General features: G+C 37.0%; 1 protein-coding gene across 2 annotated transcripts in view; it reads left to right on the top strand.

Annotated features, from left to right (window-relative positions):
- The window catches only part of Rgl (Ral guanine nucleotide dissociation stimulator-like), a 262,557-nt gene that overhangs the window by 211,865 nt on the left and 31,874 nt on the right, over positions 1–18,818 (top strand). For both annotated transcript variants that reach the window (XM_083113546.1, XM_083113547.1), the window contains 3 exons: positions 2,059–2,169; positions 4,414–4,578; positions 8,995–9,135. In XM_083113546.1, the coding sequence (XP_082969672.1) occupies positions 2,059–2,169; positions 4,414–4,578; positions 8,995–9,135 (417 nt within the window). The remainder of the gene's footprint in view (positions 1–2,058; positions 2,170–4,413; positions 4,579–8,994; positions 9,136–18,818) is intronic.

The raw sequence follows: 18,818 nt of genomic DNA on the forward strand, positions 1-18,818 counted from the left end.
AACTTATAAGTCCTAGCTTCTGTGGAGAGTTATTTGCTTCTTGCAAGTATTTTGTTCTTATTAGTTTACAGATTTTTTTTCTCCAGTTTTGTGGCCAATTACATTGAGTGGTTGACTTTCGATTTCTGCACCGAAGTTCCCATTTAATACTGGCTTGTCCTACTGAAAATTCTGTCTTCTGTTTTCAGTAGATCAATTGGTGTTTTGAAACATGTACTGTTTTCAGTAGATGAACTGTAATGCTGTTGTCTTCTACTGTTTCTAATAGGCCAACTGTGTCTACTGTTTTCAGTAGCTGAACTGTACTGCTAATGTTTTCTACTGTTTTTGGTAGTCCAACTGTTTCTCCTATCTTAAGTAGTTGAACTGTACTCTTAATGTTTTCAGTAATATAATTGTACAACTAACATCTTTTATTGTGTTCAGTATATTGCTGTCTGAAAACAGTACTCTTGTCAGTAATGAAAATTTTCTTATCTATACAACTGAAAATGCAATGGAAAAATCATATAAACAACTAAAATAAATGTATGGTAAAGCATGAGCATGGGTGATCTCTGTGACTGCCAATTCATCAATTTCATTTAATCATCACTCATCCCTGGGTTCAATATCCAGTCGAGGCACATTGCACAGTGGTTCGGATCCCACTTTAAACTGTAGGGCCAGTCCCAGTTAGCCTATCCGTGCATAAAGTGGACTTAAAACAACAATTCATCACTCATCCTCATCGTTGCAATTAGCCAAAAGTGGAAATGTTATGCTAAGTAACAAATATGTACAAATACGAACATGGGCGTCTGCAGGATTTTTTCCAGGGAGGGGCAAGGAAAATATTTTTTTTACCAGCGGGGCAAACAAGGCACACTTTCCCCAATAATAGTGTTGTTTCCCCTAAAAAGCATTGCTTAAATTTGAATTTATCATATTCATGCAATAATTCACACACTTTATTGTGACTGAAATGAAGTTATATGTGTGAAATATATAATTTCAGGTTGACTTTCATTTTTCGGCCCCCCCCCCCTTGCCCCCTTTCCAGATGCCCATGAATACAAATGCATAAGCAATTGTTATCCTTATTATCAATTCTTCCTTGAAATCCACGAATGTACATAGACTGCAATACATAAATACATCAATATTGTTTTATGGAACTTACATTTTATTCCTCCTCCACCACCACCAGTAATAAATATTTACTACTGTTTCTTTCATTATGAATTAAAAATCATATTGTTAAACCTGGGATTGATCACACTCGCTTGAGTCACGTTGTCAGTCATGGGTGAGAGTGGCACTCACCCTTGCTTTTCAGGCATATTTCACCTCATTTTAATTTTTTTAAATTTTTTTTTTTGTGCTTTTAGTGATCTGTGTATTGTACCCATTCTTCTTTATTACATTTTATTTTCATAATGTTCATTTGTTTTCAAACATCGTAATATATCGGCAGCTCTAACAAAAAGCACATGTTCCTCAAACCTGCCATGAAAAACTCTGGAACAGTTCCATCTGTGCCCCACAAATCTTCTATATATATATGAAGATGGATGTATGTGTGTATGTTTGTTCTGGCATAACTCTTGAATGCCTGGCAATTTCAACCAAACTTAGTACACGTATGACTTACAATCTGGAAAGAAATTCCGTGGGACAATCTGGAAAGAAAATGGGAATTAACACATATTAAAGCTCAAACGAGACTGTCCAGGTAGGCAGAAAAGTGCACTGTAGTTGTACGATTTTAACGAGATAACTCTGGTAAGTAATATGTAAAGCAAAAACAAATTCCGAGTTAACTCGGGTTAATCAGGCAAGTGGTTATCTGGAATCGGAGAACATTGTCTACATAACACTTGTCACTAATAATTCTGCAGAATATTTTGTGTACTGCTGTTTATTAGTAGTGTTCATGTCCATGTATCATTTACATGGTACTTGCACGTGTAATGTATGAGAATTGCAAGATGTGTCATCACAGAAACATGCAAGTAATGATTTAAAGAACAAAAAAAACATTAATTAATTGTAATGGCTTATACTTTTCTTTTGCAGGAATTAAGAGTTCTAAAGAATTTTTCATCCCTGAAAGCTATTATCTCCGGCTTACAGTCAAATCCCATCTACAGGCTTCAACGGGTATGGCAGTCTTTACAAAGGGAAAAGGTATGATTTCAAATATGTATTTAATTACACTTAAAATCCTCAGAGAAACGTTCAGTTGAAAAAAAAATACAAATTCTTAAAATATTACTCCAATAAAAAATATTGTGTGTGTGTGTAAAAATATTCACTAAACATCCTTCGGTAAATTTCTCATATCGGACAAACGGATTTCTTCAAATTTACAGGAGAAATTACTTATCGAATGCAGTTTCTTTATAGTTGTGGAAGTTCGGGGAAGTGTTTTATTGCATTGTTCATTGAATTTTGCCGGTAAATCATGTATTTTTGATATAAATGTGTGACCGATGCACGAAAGCTCTTGCATCCATTTCATTCCAGCTGGATGTTAACTGTGTGTGATGACATAATCCCGGTCACTGTTTCCAAACACGTGTTTTTGTAACTGAAGAAGGTATGTTTCCGCAAATGGTTTTTGGGGCTTTGTGTCAATGGTTCGTGGGGCTATGCGAGAATGGTGTGTGGGGCTATGAATATTTTTCTAAACCAGTTTTTAACTATTGTAACCTAAACGTGACCCAACCTAACCTAACCTTACCAGAAATGGTTCGTGGGGCTATGTATGAATGTTTCGTGGGGCTATGCGTCAATGGTTTGTGGAGCTACGTAGGTATTTTTGGGTGCAGTGGGGTGGAAACACTGCATGCCAAGTACAGTAGTGAAACTGTGACCGCCATTTTGCATGTTACCAAAGGCAAAAAGAAACGAAGAAAACTTACTCGATATGTCACAAATATAGCTTATTTCCATAAAATAAGCGAAATGCCACCTTGAACAATGTTTCTCAATGCAGAATACGTAAGTAGGAATATTTAAATTAAAAGAACTAGCAAATTTCATCCATTTTTACGATACGAGAAATTTACCCATCCTTCAATTTACATATATATGTATTTAATTACACGTCACTAAATTACTACAATTTTCAGCTATTGAGGTTATTTCATCTCATAGAATTTTTTTTCTAAGCATGCTTTAGAATGAATAGTTTATGTAGCGAAAGTAACAGTACTGCTACATACTGAAATTTAGTTGGTTTGTTTACCCAATATTTTATCCACCTTAACAGATTAAATAAAATGTTTCATTTAACTTGTGAGTGTTATTGGCACATAATTAGTACTAACGGTGGAAGCGGCCCCGGCGCCCACCCAGCGTCGAATAACATGGGTACCTGGGGGAAACCCTGGGGGGTAAAGGCGGTCAGGGGCGTGATGCTGATCACATCACCCCCACTCACGACCAGATCAAGAAAGTGTGGGGCGTTACCCCCACACCGCCTATACGCCTTCATGGTGTGGTGCTATGCACAGGGGAACACTTTTTACAATTCTATTTTTAGAAGGTGAGGATAATGAATTCTATGAAAATGAAAGCAATCAAGAAAATAACATCCTTACTCCTTTGACTACAAATATCTTCTACAACTGTTTGGAAATTTCAAGATATAATCTTTGTAGTTTCTCTCTGTAACTATAAGCATTTTATACCAAACATGAATATTGTTAAGCCTTGTTTCCATGTTAATAAACAATCAAATGCTGACCAAGGCAAAATTTATTGTAGAAAAAAAATGTAACTAAAACATAACGTTTCATTATTGTGAAAGCATTTGATTGTTTTACAAACATGAATGTAAAAAATGTTCTTTTTGTTGTATTTTTTTTTATTTGTTCAGTGTTGGTTAGTGGATTTATTTAATCTAGTGTTGATCCAGTCATGATTGTTTTGCACTTTCTTTGTTACTTTTCAAATAATTCTTTGCTCTTGTAATGTGCATATGTGTTGAAAGATTGAAAAAATGAAGGACTGCAACCTCAAAAATGGCATTTTTGATGATAATATGTAATATATTTGGCAGTGTTTTAATATTCACTTATGGGCCTTCCCAATCGCATAGTGGTAATGCTGTTGCCTTGTAATGAAGGGGTCCCAGTTTTGATAACTGGTGAATGCACATAGTGTTTCGGATCACAATTTAATTTGTAGGTCCAGTCCCGATTAGTGTTTCTTTGCATTAAAAGTGGACTTAAAAAACAAAACTCACACTATTTGATATTCGCTTATGTCAAAGGTGATTTTTAAAATATTTGAACTAAATTTTTTCTTGCTATTGTTGAATGATTTATTGTATTACACAAAATTTGTACTTTGACATTGTGAGTAAAGAAATATCTCTGAAACATTGTCTGTACAAGTGGAAAATGTAACATTTCTGTTTCATAGGTGGAAATGTTTGAAGAACTGGCCAGGATATTCAGTGAAGACAACAACCAGTCTGCCCAGCGTGAACTCTTAATGAAGGAAGGGACAGCAAAGTTTGCAGACACGGTGGGAGAAAACGACAGGCAACTGCAGAAAGTGATCCAAAGACAACAAAATAATAGTGGGGTAATTACTATTGTCTTAAATTTGTGTCTTTATTCTCAATACATTCATTCTTCATTCTCTCCCTTAAGCAGGTTTTTCGCTGCAACCTCCAGGCGTTCCAATCTTACACCTTGCGTTTCATGTCAGCATAGAATTCACATAATTTAATATTATCTATTATCTTATTTGTTAACCATTGCTTCCAGCATGTATTTTAGCAGGGAGTTCCTTCTTATTCAAAATCCCAACCAACTTCTTTTCCTCTTGTTTCACCAACTCTTTCCAAAACAGTTTTATTTCTTATTTTGTGTGCTCATTTCACATGCTCAGTTTTTCACTGTAGCCACATTTCTAAAGTGTATAGTTGCTTTTCCTCACCTCTTCGTGCTGGCCTCCATGATTGAGCACTCTGCGATGCCAGGGGTCCTGGCATCGTATCACTCATCCCCATCTTCACAATTAACCATAGGTGGCAGAAATGAGAAGTAATATAAACCAAATCAATCACTTCTTCATGGATTCCAGGTTTCTATGCTACACAATGCTACATTCCACACAAAACATTTCATTTGTCTCTTTCTTAATTGTTTGTCCAAAGGTCCACAAACACACTGCTATTAAAGGTTTCTTTTGTCACTGCTATTCTCACTTTGACTTACTGATTGCAGTTCATGTCGCTGCTTATGATACATTCCAGGTATCTAAAGCTGTCAACTTGTTCAGTACCGACATTAATTTCATCCCGAATCGCTCACAGGGGACATTTAAGTCTTCTAAAATGCATTTTATTCTTCTTCCTCCTATTATTACCCCTCCCTTATTCTGCAAGCATTTCTTTCATAATTCTTCCGAGTAGATGTTGAATAATAGGCAGCATCCATCTGATCCAATTTCACTTTCCTCGGTCATTTCTTCTCCCACTCTCACTTTATGTCGTTGCTTCACGTCCAGATTGCTTCAGAATATTCTCTCTTTCCAATCTACACCAATCATTTTCAGTATCTGTAAAGTTTCATCGAATTCACTCTATCAAATGCTTTCTCCAGCTCCACAAATACTATAAATACTTCCTTTCCTTTCTCTAGGTATCTTTCACTATCTATCCACAGTAATCCAATTGCATCTCTTGTAGCTTTTTCCTTCCTGAGACCAAGCTATTCTTCTAACTCCATCAACCGTAACGTACAAGTGTCTATTTAGTACTTTACAGGAGATTTTTTGCTGAATGTATTATCTGGCTGATTTTCCTGTATTCAGCACATTTCCTGGTGTTATTTTGTTCCTTAGAGGAACTTCAAAGTGAATTCTTTGGGTCAGTCACCTTTCTCATAGATTTCATTACATAAGCGTACGATCTCGTTCTTTCCCTCACTCAGGCACTTGATTAATTCGATCGGGATCTCATCCATTCCTGTAGTCCACCATACTTCCTTTCCCTCAGTGCTTGAATTCTTCCATCAGAAAGCCCTTTCTCTTCATCGGATACATCTCCATTTTCTATAGGTAAGGAGGATTCTTTTGTCTTCTATCTCTCCTGCATTCTTTCCCCATCTTCTGTCATCCACATTGTTTTCCATTTTTCTTTGTAGCTTCACGATACATAAAATAATTTGTAGTTCCTTGATTTCTTCACATTTCTGCTCCATCCTTTCTTCTTTTGCATCATTAGTTTCTCTCTTATATCATCTTCTCCAGCATGGTTTCTTAGTACTCTTCCATTCTCTGTAGGGCCTCCCGATGGCGCAGTGGTAGCGTCGTCGCCTTGTAATCAAGGGGTCCCACATAGTGGTTCGGATTCCACTTTAAACTGTAGGTCCAGTCCCGGTTAGCCTTACTGTGCACAAAGTGGACTTAAAACACCAACTCAAACCAAACCATTCTCTATACTCTTAATTGTTTCTTCTGCTTTCTGTAGAGAGCTTTTTATACTGCCCCAAACTTTATCACTGCTCTCTACTCTTGTCTTTTAATTAAGCAATGTTTTCCGTGAAGCTTCCTTTGCATTTCTGTTCTTCTTCTTATTCCCTTAGATTCTCAATGTCAAGCTTCTTCATCATCTGGCCTCTGTATTCTTCAAATGAATGTTTATTTTGCCCACCAGTTGATCATGATCTGAATGTGTCAGGTCCAGGGAAGATCTTTGCATTTTTCAGATAATTTCGAAATCTCTCTTGTACCAAGATGTAGTCTATCTGGTAACGTTTGTTATCCTTTTGGCATGTCCACATGTAGCTTCTTTTTTTATACAGGGTGACCCAGAAAAGGTAACCAAAATTTAGAACCATTGTATTGTGTTTGGTTACCTTTTTTGGGCCCACCCTGTATGTTAGAATGTTGTATTTCCAACATTTAGTGAGTAAAAGATAACCCCCTTTCATTCCTCTCTTCTAAGCCAAATATTCCTATTGTGTTTCCATCCTGCCCACTTTCTACTACAGCATTCCAGTCACCCACGACAGTGATGCTTGATCTTTTTTTCTTTTCTTTTTCCATTATTTCTTATATTTTTTCATATTTCCCAGTAAACCTGAGAAATTAATAAACTTCAAATATTTAAGAGGAGGAACCAGTACTGATTCTGTCAGTGTCTGTTTCATAGGCGCCGACTCCATGGGGCTTGGGGCGGCTCGAGCCCCCCCAATGTTAATGATGTGGGGGCAGAGCCCCTCAAATAATTTTGCTTAAGAGGATCTAATGTATTATTTTGCTTCTTTTGTAAAGTTTACTCTGAATTGTGCCACATGAACTTAACTTTACATACAAATTTGAAATGTTCTAGACCATCAAATTTGGGGGGCTGGGACCGCTAAACCATCAACTTTGGGGCGCGGGTTATGAACGGAGACAGCAAAACACATGACTTATTACTATATACTAAGTATACAATTATGAGTTGTTAACATTTTTACTAAAAAGAGTTTCAAAATAACGAGGTGATATGACAATTATACCAGTATGTTGTTTAGTGAAACCCGACTTTCAGGCAATATTGATATGTACGATATTTAGTTATCCTCGAAATCTCTTCCTCTAGTCCAAAGAATAAGGGGAAAATAATTCTAAAGTATTTGAGTTTATTTGACACTGGCTTGCAGTAAAGTACGCAAGGAAAATTTATGAAAAGTCTGTATTGCGAAAGCGGGAACGGCTATGATCATAGGTATTATTGCTAAAGCACGGCATGCTATGTGTTTATTTATTATTGAAAAATTAAATTTTAAAAGTAAAATATTGTAGCAAGAACCAAAAAGTAAAACTATTTGCCTGCGATTTGTGTTAGCATTTACGTAAATAATTAAATAAAACTGTTAAATATTGTAAATATTCGCTATTTTTATGGGTATGTCAACACTAAGGTTCTTTGCACCCATCACATGTCCTTTCTTTACAAATATGTTGTGGACATTAATACACACACATGCCCTTGCCGGGACTCGAACCCAAGACCTCGGGATCAAAGCAAGTTGAGCCGACCAACAACACGCTCGGCTACCGAGACCGGCATAGGACTGTTATGTTGACCTCTTAATGTAAATACATAGCCTACTTTTAAATAAAAATGTTAATTGTTATCTAAAAAACAAATGAGCAGACACACGTCTTTCATGTTACATTTCATTTGTATGAGGAATATAATAGCTGCTTAAAAACTGCTATACGAAAACATAATTTTTATTTTTAAAAAAGGGAGGGAATGAGTCATTCATTCATTTCAGTGATCAGAGCCCCCCCAATAATTTTGACAAGTCGGCGCCCCTGGTCTGTTTATTTACTACTCTTTATCCACTATGAAAATGAAGCCAATGAAAACATTCGAACTTAAATTGTGATAATAACGGCTTGCTGATCTGATTGATACATATGCATATTTGTGGTGAATATAAGATTTAAATTTGGGCAAGGTTCAAAATCAAAAATTGTATTGTGGTGTTATAATGATGAATGACATCTCACACTTGATTTTAAAACTACACTTATTACACAAAATCAAAATTTTTATTCTAATAGCACATTAATAATGTGTATGTGCTTTTAATGATTTTAACGCTTTTAGAAGTTAAGTGTTGAGTTTCAATCCCAAATACAGTAGAGCCCTGATTGTATGTTCCCGGATTTTACATTTTCCCACATTATACATTGATACCGCATTGATGGTCTCAATGTAGCAAAATGTCATAAAATTTTTCTCGCTTTTACATTTTCCTGCATTTTAATTTTTTTAAGTTTGGTCCCCTGAAAAATGTAAAATCGAGATTCCACTGTACTTATTGAAGAATTTAACCAGTTACTATGTTAGCCCATAATTTTAGCACCATTCATTCAACATTATGTTGTTGTGTTGTTACATCTGTTCTACAGATTTCACTAATGGTATAACATTTGCAATGCATACATCCACTTTCACATCATTCTAATATTGTTTCATTGCTTTCCCAGACCATTAGCCATGGAACAATACCATATTTGGGAACCTTCCTCACCGACCTTACAATGATTGACACTGCTATTCCCGATATGGTCGGAGAGACTCTCATAAATTTTGACAAGAGGAGGAAAGAATTTGAAGTTCTGGCTCAGGTGAGAATTATTATTTTAATTGAAGTTTTACACGAATATGAATAACATTTACAACACCAAGTGCTGAATAGAGCATGATTTATTAGCTGCCTAAAACCAACCTATAAAATGATAACGCAAGTAGTTAAATAATAAAATAGTAAAAATAATAGTAATAATAATAAAAATAAATAGTAAATTAGTTAAGAAGCCAACATTTTGCTGGCTTTCTGCTGGCATTATCAAAGTAAAACAGGTGATCAAATAAACAAATGAAAGTTGTTTGCTGTTCTTGTGTTGTGTTCATAGAAGTTGCAATTTTGGTTAAATAAGTGTGCATGCTCGTGTATGAATGAAACTATTCATAAGATATATAAGCAAGGCACTGGTATTATACGAAGACGTTTAAAGATTGGTTTACTATACTCTGCTGCAATTTTGCAATTTATCTTGACAGTGACCAAGCACATATCCAGGAATTCCTTTCGGGGGGGGGGGGGGGGGGCTCAACACCATTTTTTTAAGGGTATAGTAAGAACCTCACAATTGTATGTTCAAGACCAGTGGTGGCAATTGGGTTCCAAAAAGGGGAGGGGGGGTGCGGAGAGCGGTGCAAAGAAAGTTTACTTTCTCTTGGCAGACAAGGTTTAACATTAAGAGGCCATAATGTTGAGGCAAGAAAATAAAAAAATGGGGAGCAACTATCCCTTAAATCGTCGCCACTGTAAGGCTGTCATTTTAATCAGAACGTGAAATAGGAACATTTTTTACCACTCGACTCCTTTGTTTCCATGCATTAACATTGTTTGCCAGAACCATCTCGGTATGTGTGTTTGTCCATTTCTTCTCATCTGGCATAAAAACATCTATGGTGTCTTTGAGTGTCTTTACGAAGCTGTTACACATGCACGGGATGGACAATCCACTCGACAACGCGAGATTCAAACTGTGGGTTGAGAACTGGACGCAGACAGTTCTCGAGTATTTCTCTCTGATTCGAGCCTGAACAACACTAACTTGTCTTGTCCTCCCATGTTTGCAGCTCGTATAAAAGCCAAAACCCACCAAATTGTTCAGATTCAGGCCTTAGCACTCACAAATGTTCAAAAATGCCTGTCACAGCTTCCGCTGTCTTGTCATATATCGGCACGAAACAAAGGAAGTCTACTCGAATACAGGTGGATCATGAAACAATTAATGCACAGTGAAAACCCTTCTGTTCCCAACACATCTAATGTTTCGTTTCCCAGATGATCAAATGCTTACTCATTTATCTCTAGTGACTTGCCCAAGGGAGGGTTGGTGAGGTCATAACCCCATTTGACAAAGTATTATTTTTTTTTTTAAAAAAAAAAAGGAATGTCAAAGACAGGAAAAAAAATGGCAAAATCAGTACTGACCACCAAAAATAGTATGCGTAACTCCTCTCCCTTCCGAAAATCCTGGGCACGCCACTCTTTATCTCGCACACATTTTTTTTTTAAAATCAACTCACCAGAAGTTTTTATCATTCCGTATTGGAGATTGAAGTAAGATGCGTTCTTCCTGTAGATTTAGATATGATCCTTTAGGGATCCCTGCTGTCGTCTGCCTGCCTTCACGCCTAACCTTAACCCTAATTTTCCTTCCTTGTGACTTGGATTTTCAAGACTTAGGAAGGTTTCAAACTGAAGGGACACGCAATACATGTCAATTGGAATGGGCCAATCAACAGCAACGTTTCACACCGTAGCGACACAAAAGGCCGCACAAACGTAATTTCGACTTGTGAAATCCTCAGGTGACACGGTGTGAAATCTCCCTTATTAGGTAGGCCACTGTCATTGTCACCTCGAAGTAGTAACTCTTGTTGACCACAAAAAAAAAAAAAATCTCCTCAACCTGTGGGAATGCTCATCAGTTTTCTTCTCTCTCCTATATTTTCTGCGCTTGTTCACTATACAGGCAACGCCTTACGATTTGATATACACAGGACATGTACTATGTAGACATTTTAACGAAAAATCGGTTGAAGTCAAGGATGGCTAGGTGGCTCAGTTGGTAGAGCCCTGATTTGGGTTCTGGTAGAGCCTGCAATTTCCGCCTAAAATTTCTACATATGCAACATCTTCCTTTCTCTTCTCGACATTCATAAAATTTTCAGCTGTCTCTTTATGGTAGTTAAGTGTTTGAATGTGTTTCGAACCCAGTAGGCTTAAACAAAAGTTGTTTTTTTTTTACCATGAAATTCTCGGACTGCATATACGAAATTTAGTTCTGGCAAAACTAAATCATCACTCAAAACTTTGATTTTCAGTTGATCTATGCAGCTTCTTTCTGTTTTAATAAACCACTCCAATATCCGGTATTGCTGAAATATTCACTTCAGAGAGAGAGAGGCCTTGATCTCTTCGGCCCTTGAACCGAGCTAGCACACTCTGAGGCCCCGGAAGTTCTGCTGTCGTCAATGTCTTCATTTTCGAATCACTATATCTTATAAAGCAACCAGAGGACGCTGACTGATATGATCACCAATCGACTGTATGGATTGTCTTACCTCTGAAATATCATTAACCGATTCTTTGTACAGATCAACCGAAAAATTGAATCCGCGTATTTATATCCTCGTTATATTCTAGAACGTTCCGCAGATAAAATGATTCGTTAATATTTCCAGTAGTTGACTCCTTCTCTCATTCAAGAACGTACCCTCTCCCGCCTTCCAGAGATTAGAAATTACAACGAATCGCCCTACGCGTGGCACTACCTTTGTTGTGCAGCTTCCAAATGCTGACAGTCTCTACATAGTGCTCAAGTGCGCTGCGACAACACCGAAAGCGTAAGAAAAGTTTACGTGCAATATTATCAACAACAGGGTTATAGAACATTCTCCGTCTTGCCTCGATAATTTTCTATCTCCTTAAATCATCATCACATTATTCAAAAAGCCAAAAACCTAATTTTATCTCGTGTAAAATAGAAAATTTCCTTGGGGGGGGGGGGGGCCGAGCAACCTCAACCCCACCTTGGATACGTGCTATTAACAATAACAGAGTTATAGAATATTCTCCGTCTTGTCTCGATAATTATGTCTCCCAAATTATCATCACATTATTCAAGAAGCCAAAATCCTAATTTTATCTAGTGTAAACAGAAAAAATTCCTGAAAGGGGGCTCGAGCCTCCTGATTCCCACCTTGGATACGTGCTATTGACAATAATAAGGTTATAGAACGCTCTCTGTCTTGTCTCGATAATTATTTCTCTCAGATTTATAAATTTATTATCTTTACATTATTCAAGACGCCAAAAATCTAATTTTATCTAGTGTAAAGTGAAAAATTTCCTGAGAGGGGGCTCGAGCTACCTCATTTCCACCTTGGTACGTGCTATTAACAATAACAGGGGTATAAACATGCTCCGTCTTGCCTCGATAATTATTTCTCTCCTTACATTATTTTCACATTATTCAAGAAGCCAAAAACCTAATTTTATCTAAGGTAAACTGAAAAATTTCCTGAGGAGAGGGTCGAGCCCCCTGTGCCACATCTTGGATACGTGCTATTATCAATAACAGGGTTACGGAACATTCTCCGTCTTGCCTCAATAATTATTTATTTCCTTAAATTATTGTCACATTATTTTATTTCACACCACAAGAAACAAAAAACCTCATATTATCTAGTGTAAACCTAAAACTTTCGGGGGGGGGGGCTCGAGCCCCCTAAGCCCCCCCCTCTGGATACATGCCTGACAGTGACGTAGTAACAGCATTGCAAACTTCCATCGTTGATACTTTCACTGTCTGCACTAAGAAAAAAGACAAACAAGGGAAAGAATTTCAATAGTTTGAAATGCAAGGGAAGGAAGTCCAACATGTCGCAATGCGAGGTTTCTTTTAGAATGGAATCATGTAAAATAAAGAGCAATTAAAACAAGCACGATGTATAAATACAAGAAAATGAACGGAATTTGATAATGAATACGAGATGGCAACGTGCCTTTGAACTGAAGGTTCGCGAGGCTAGAGCACAAAAATATAGTTCCTTAATGAAAACACGTTACAGAGCATATAAATGTGTTAAAAATATTAGAAACTTAAAAACTTGTTGAAATGTAGAGTATTCGGCACGATTATTTTGTTACAAGTCAAAGTTAAAATTATATATACTGCTCAGCAAAGAAGAGAAAACCCCCGGAAAATATTCGAACTAAAATCCACCCCCACTTGTTTCTGTCGCAGTGAACGGCAGCAGACGAGAATATGGGGGAAATTCTTCTTTTCCTCTGCTCTCAAATGGCACACTGTTGCCACGATGCCTCACAGCTGTTCTCTGACAGATGAAATTCTGGCGGACCTGCCGCAAAACGCGACATTCAGGGTGGCGCGGTCAGTGGTTGAAGTAGTATGGATAGCATTCGTGACGATTCCCGATTTAAATAATTAATGACAATAAAATCTATTGTCATGGTTGTGATTCTTACTATGCAATAGTAAATATTACCATCTAAGAAACAGATTTTATCTTCAATTTAATTATTAATTATAATTATATCCTTAGAGAGACAGTGGCAGCGATTGGGGGGACCAGGCCAGAGGCGATAACTTAAGATAAATTTGGGGCGGTAAGGTTTGCATAAACAATATTTATGTAAATAAATAACCCATCAAATATACACACAGCTTACATTTTAAAAAGAAAGAATGATTTGAAGAGGTTTTCTCGGGCAATCAGCCAGGTGATTTCTGGATAGGCTTTCGAGAGCTATCGTCACTCTCATCTTCAGGGATTGAAGTGAATCCCTTAAGATGTGAGTAACTTTAGCTCTCGAGAGCTCGGAAGCCTATTCGGAAATCACCTGGCTGATTTCCCGAGAAAACCTCTTCAATATTCGCTGCCAGGAAAGCTTCAAGAATTATTAAAGAATGATTTGTTTTGTAAACTTACCATTTACAGTGGAGTGCAACCCAAATCCGACTCGTCACTAACATTCACCTGACTGTCATTATCGCACCGTTTGTCAACCTCAATGGCACTTCCAATCTCGTCTGAATCCGAACCATTCTCGTCTGAATCCGAACCATTCTCGTCTGAATCCGAATCCTCACCGCTCAAGTGACTTTCATCCTCCGAGCAGTCTTCGATTACCAACTTGTCAACTTCTACTTCAAAAATTCCGTCCTGGACCCAATATTCCTCTTGTTTCGCCTTTACTTTTTTGCAAGACCTTTTCCATTCTTCTTTGGGAAAGTTCTGAAATTCTTCTCTTGCAACTTCCAGTACTCTGCCCAAATTACGATCCACATTTTGTGATGCAATACAACCCTTTATGATACCCCAAACATACTCAATAGGGTTTAGACTGCAATGATAAGGTGGAAGACAAAGTACGGTGTGGCCGTTTTCTGCTGCAAGAGTGTCGACCCGATATTGCGGGGGCTTTTTGTTGGTTTTGATTAGCTGATATAACTAATATATAATACTATATATATATATAATACTATATAATATATAATATTATATAATCCTAAGTCATTGCAAATAATGTTGCGAAGAGTTTCACGACTACCCCGAAAATTAATTTCTTTCTTTAATTTCGAAAGCACTGTTTTTACTGTTGGCACTTCATATTGAACCATATAAAAATTACCAATAGTTCTTCTAATCAAACACTTGTCAAAGTCGTCTACAACAATTCTACGCTTTTCGGCAGACCTGTGCTTACCTGGTGTCATAAATTTCCTCCCGGAATTTCCTTCCTTTCTAATTTTCTTAATGAAAGTGTCCGACATTTGAACTGCAGCCGCTTTGTAGCTTGATTGACCGGAAACGTGTAACATCCTTCTCTCGCTTCGTTGTCAAAAAATTTAACAACATTCGAAATCACCTCTCGGCTCTCACTATGTACGGTTTTGCCCTTCATTTCGGTACACAACAGACGCACTCGAACTCAATGACCTTTCGTCCATGTAAGTTTGGCAACATTGAAAGGGTGTCAGAAGTCGAGCAGTCGTTGCTACCCCCCACCTCCCACCCGACCCAACCCTCGAACAAACAAGTTGCTTACAGGACAGCAGCGAGGTTAAGCGAGAGCCTATATTTGTCTGCTTCGTTTATTAAGTGTATTCAAAACATTTAAGTTCGTAGTTTCTCAGTTCATATATCTATTTTTCCTAGTTGTTATTTTTTATCTTTTCGTGTTCGTGACAAAATTGCTAGTGCGAAGCGTTGACATTTCTCCGCATGCGGATAAGCTGTACACAAAAACGTTCCGTTCCTCCTGTGTGCTTTCTCTGTGGACTCTGAGACACAACTGTGACGGAGAGAATCTTTCATGCTTTGCGCGGAGTGATACAATGGTTTCGCATCAACCTGTAGTGCAGTCCCAGCTGACGTCACTGTCAAGATAGCTTGCACCTTAGTATAGGTGCTCGAGGAACTTCTTGCATTATTATTCTGACAATTTTTTTCTGGAGTTGTTTGAAAATAGTTTCTACTTTTGATGATAGCCCCAGAATGTTATCCCGTATGTATGTATGTATGTATGTATGTATGTATATATATATATATATATATATATATATATATATATATATATATATATATATAAAATGTGTTTATCCCATGATAGATTTGCATTAATCCATATACCTAAAAATTTACTCTCTGGAATTTCTTCTATTTGTTTTCCATTGTAAAGAACAAGTAGTTTCTTTTCTGAAGTTTTCAAGTACACTGTTTTTTTTTTAAATACATTTCTAGAGACATAGATTTCTTTTCTACGGCAAAATCTATCAGGACCATCAGATATATCTGAAGGCTCTTAAAGACTCAATAATGAATATTCTCTTTCGTATTAGATAAATGCATACTTAGTTTATGATCAGTATCAGTAAGAATAATGAACGTAGATGTGTCATATTTCAATGTAATGATTACGCAAATTAAATACAACTGTTAGTAGTATAGTTTATGCTACGGACAGCACCACTTACAAGTGTAGAAAAGGCGAGGCTATTTGATTGTTCAATCAGATTTGCTTACACTTAAAACAATGCCAAGAGGGGCCTATACCCCAATTCTTCCAGTGTGATATGCTCTGATTTTTAAGAAATTCTGAATTTCTAGTGTAGAAAAGGCGAGGGCTCAACAGATAGATTTGCTTACACTTAAAACAATGCCAAGAGGGGCCTATACCCCAATTCTTCCAGTGTGATATGCTCTGATTTTTAAGAAATTCTGAATTTCTAGTGTAGAAAAGGCGAGGGCTCAACAGATAGATTTGCTTACACTTAAAACAATGCCAAGAGGGGCCTATACCCCAATTCTTCCAGTGTGATATGCTCTGATTTTTAAGAAATTCTGAATTTCTAGTGTAGAAAAGGCGAGGGCTCAACAGATAGATTTGCTTACACTTAAAACAATGCCAAGAGGGGCCTATACCCCAATTCTTCCAGTGTGATATGCTCTGATTTTTAAGAAATTCTGAATTTCTAGTGTAGAAAAGGCGAGGGCTCAACAGATAGATTTGCTTACACTTAAAACAATGCCAAGAGGGGCCTATACCCCAATTCTTCCAGTGTGATATGCTCTTAATTTTAAGAATTTTGAATTCTAGTGTAGAAAGGGGCGAAAGCCTCTCAGACAGATTTGCTTATATTTAAAATTATGCCAAGTTCCCATATGATCTTATTGCTTATAGTGTGTCAAAATCCCAGGAATTGAATTTTAGTGTTTCAGATTGATTCTGCCATGTATATTAATATAAAGCTTATAGTTACTGGGTTCTGAGGCCCAGTGGAGTGTGGTGCATGGTTTTTATTGCCTTGCAATCAGGAGGCCTCTGGGTTTGAATTCTGATAAAATGTGAAGCCTCTCCTGATGGCAAAATGTTAATATTGTTGCTTTGTAAGCAAAAGGCTCGGGTTTGAGTCCTGATAAAATGTAAAGCCTCTCCTGATGGCAAAATGTTAATATTGTTTGTCTTGTAAACAAGGGGCTCCGGGTTCGAGTCCTCATAAAATATTTAAGATTGAAAACATGTGGCAAAATAATATGTCTACAAGTGAGATTTTGAGAATAGTTGATATACAACTCCCAGATCTGAAAACCTGGTAAAAAGTGTTTTACAATAATATATTGTACAAAAAACTGAATTTTCTTATTTTCTCATGTTTTATAACCACCTCCTCAAATACAATGGGAGAAGAAGCGGGTAAGCATTTGCGTGCTTTGCCGGCACGCAAGAGACACGCTAGAAGGGGGGGCATTAATGATTTTTCTATATGATTCACTGAAGAGGTCATTAATCTTTCAGCACGACAGGGGAAAAAGTGTAACAAATTCCTAGTCATGCAAGACAACATGTAAAAGTGTAACAAAGATTATTGAGATAAAGATACATATTTTCACACAGTGGCAATGAACTGTACCCCCCTCGTGCTGAAAGCAATTCTGTTCAGATAATATGAGCCTGGGCAAAGACTTAGAAAATATTATGGCAGTTCAAAATCCAATTTTGTCTGCATAAGGGTCTCAGAACCCAGTAAAATATGGGCATATTCTATTTGGAGACGTATTAATATTGTGGCATTGTAATCAGAGGCTTTGGGTTCGAGTCCTGATATAAGATTGAAATATATGCAACTGCCCACACATAAGATATTCACTGCTAGCTGATAAACAGTTGAGGTTTGTGTGTTGTACAACAGCAAAACTATCACCAAAACCTAGTTACTGCTATTGTTTGGGTATAAAAGCACCAGCTCAGCCATTAACTGCTGAACCCAACTGATATTTTTATTAAGTATAAAGTTTGGAATTGAAGCCCAGAAAATCTTATATAATAAACTACAAGAAAAAATGCCAAAACAAAAATATTGCAATCGGTGTAATAAAAATATATCTAGTTCTTATTGGACTAGGCACCAATGTAAGCCTAGGAAATGCAGAAAGGCCATGAAAATATGTCCAAGATGCCATAAAATATTAAGCAAGGCATATTACAAATGGCATACGTGTAATTCTTATGTGCAGTCATCAACATTGCCCCCACAACCATCCACATCTGGTCTGAAAAGAAAATACGAAGCACCTGTTAATGCTGGACCTGCAAAGCAGCCACGCTATGAACCACCCATACATAGCAGTTTTAATGCCCAACTTAGGGATTACCGGTTTGTATCAGAGCCAAGATGCGGCATTGTGAATTTCTTGAACAGTATAAATCCTGATCTGCAGGCAATTCTAAATGCACAAAATGGCTCTTATAAGCTCTCCCTCAAATTGTTTGTACAATATAAGAAACCAAACGGCACAAAATTTACACATCCCCACTTAACAGAAACTGTACCTGTATATTCAAATTCAAATTCAGATACAATAATAAGCAGTTTAATAGTTCAATTAAATATTAAACACTCTGAATTTGCGGCAAAAGAGTCCGGATGGAGCCTATGCGGTTCTCCACACAAGTTATATGTTAATATTTCTGAATTCAGCCCATTACAAGGATCTACATATCTGCCATTGCCTGCTAATATCAAAAACAAAAGAGCCGTGGTCAATATAAAAAACACCGACCAGAAATGCTTTTTGTGGTGTATATTAGCTGCTTTGTATCCAGTTTCAAGGAATCCTCAGAGAATAAGTTATTACAAACAGCATGAACATGATTTTGATGATGTAATGGAGGGTTTGGAATATCCAATGTCAGTTCAGAATA

Source organism: Lepisma saccharinum, chromosome 27 (assembly GCF_977018435.1).
Source record: "Lepisma saccharinum chromosome 27, izLepSacc3.1, whole genome shotgun sequence".
NCBI lineage: Eukaryota > Metazoa > Arthropoda > Insecta > Zygentoma > Lepismatidae > Lepisma > Lepisma saccharinum.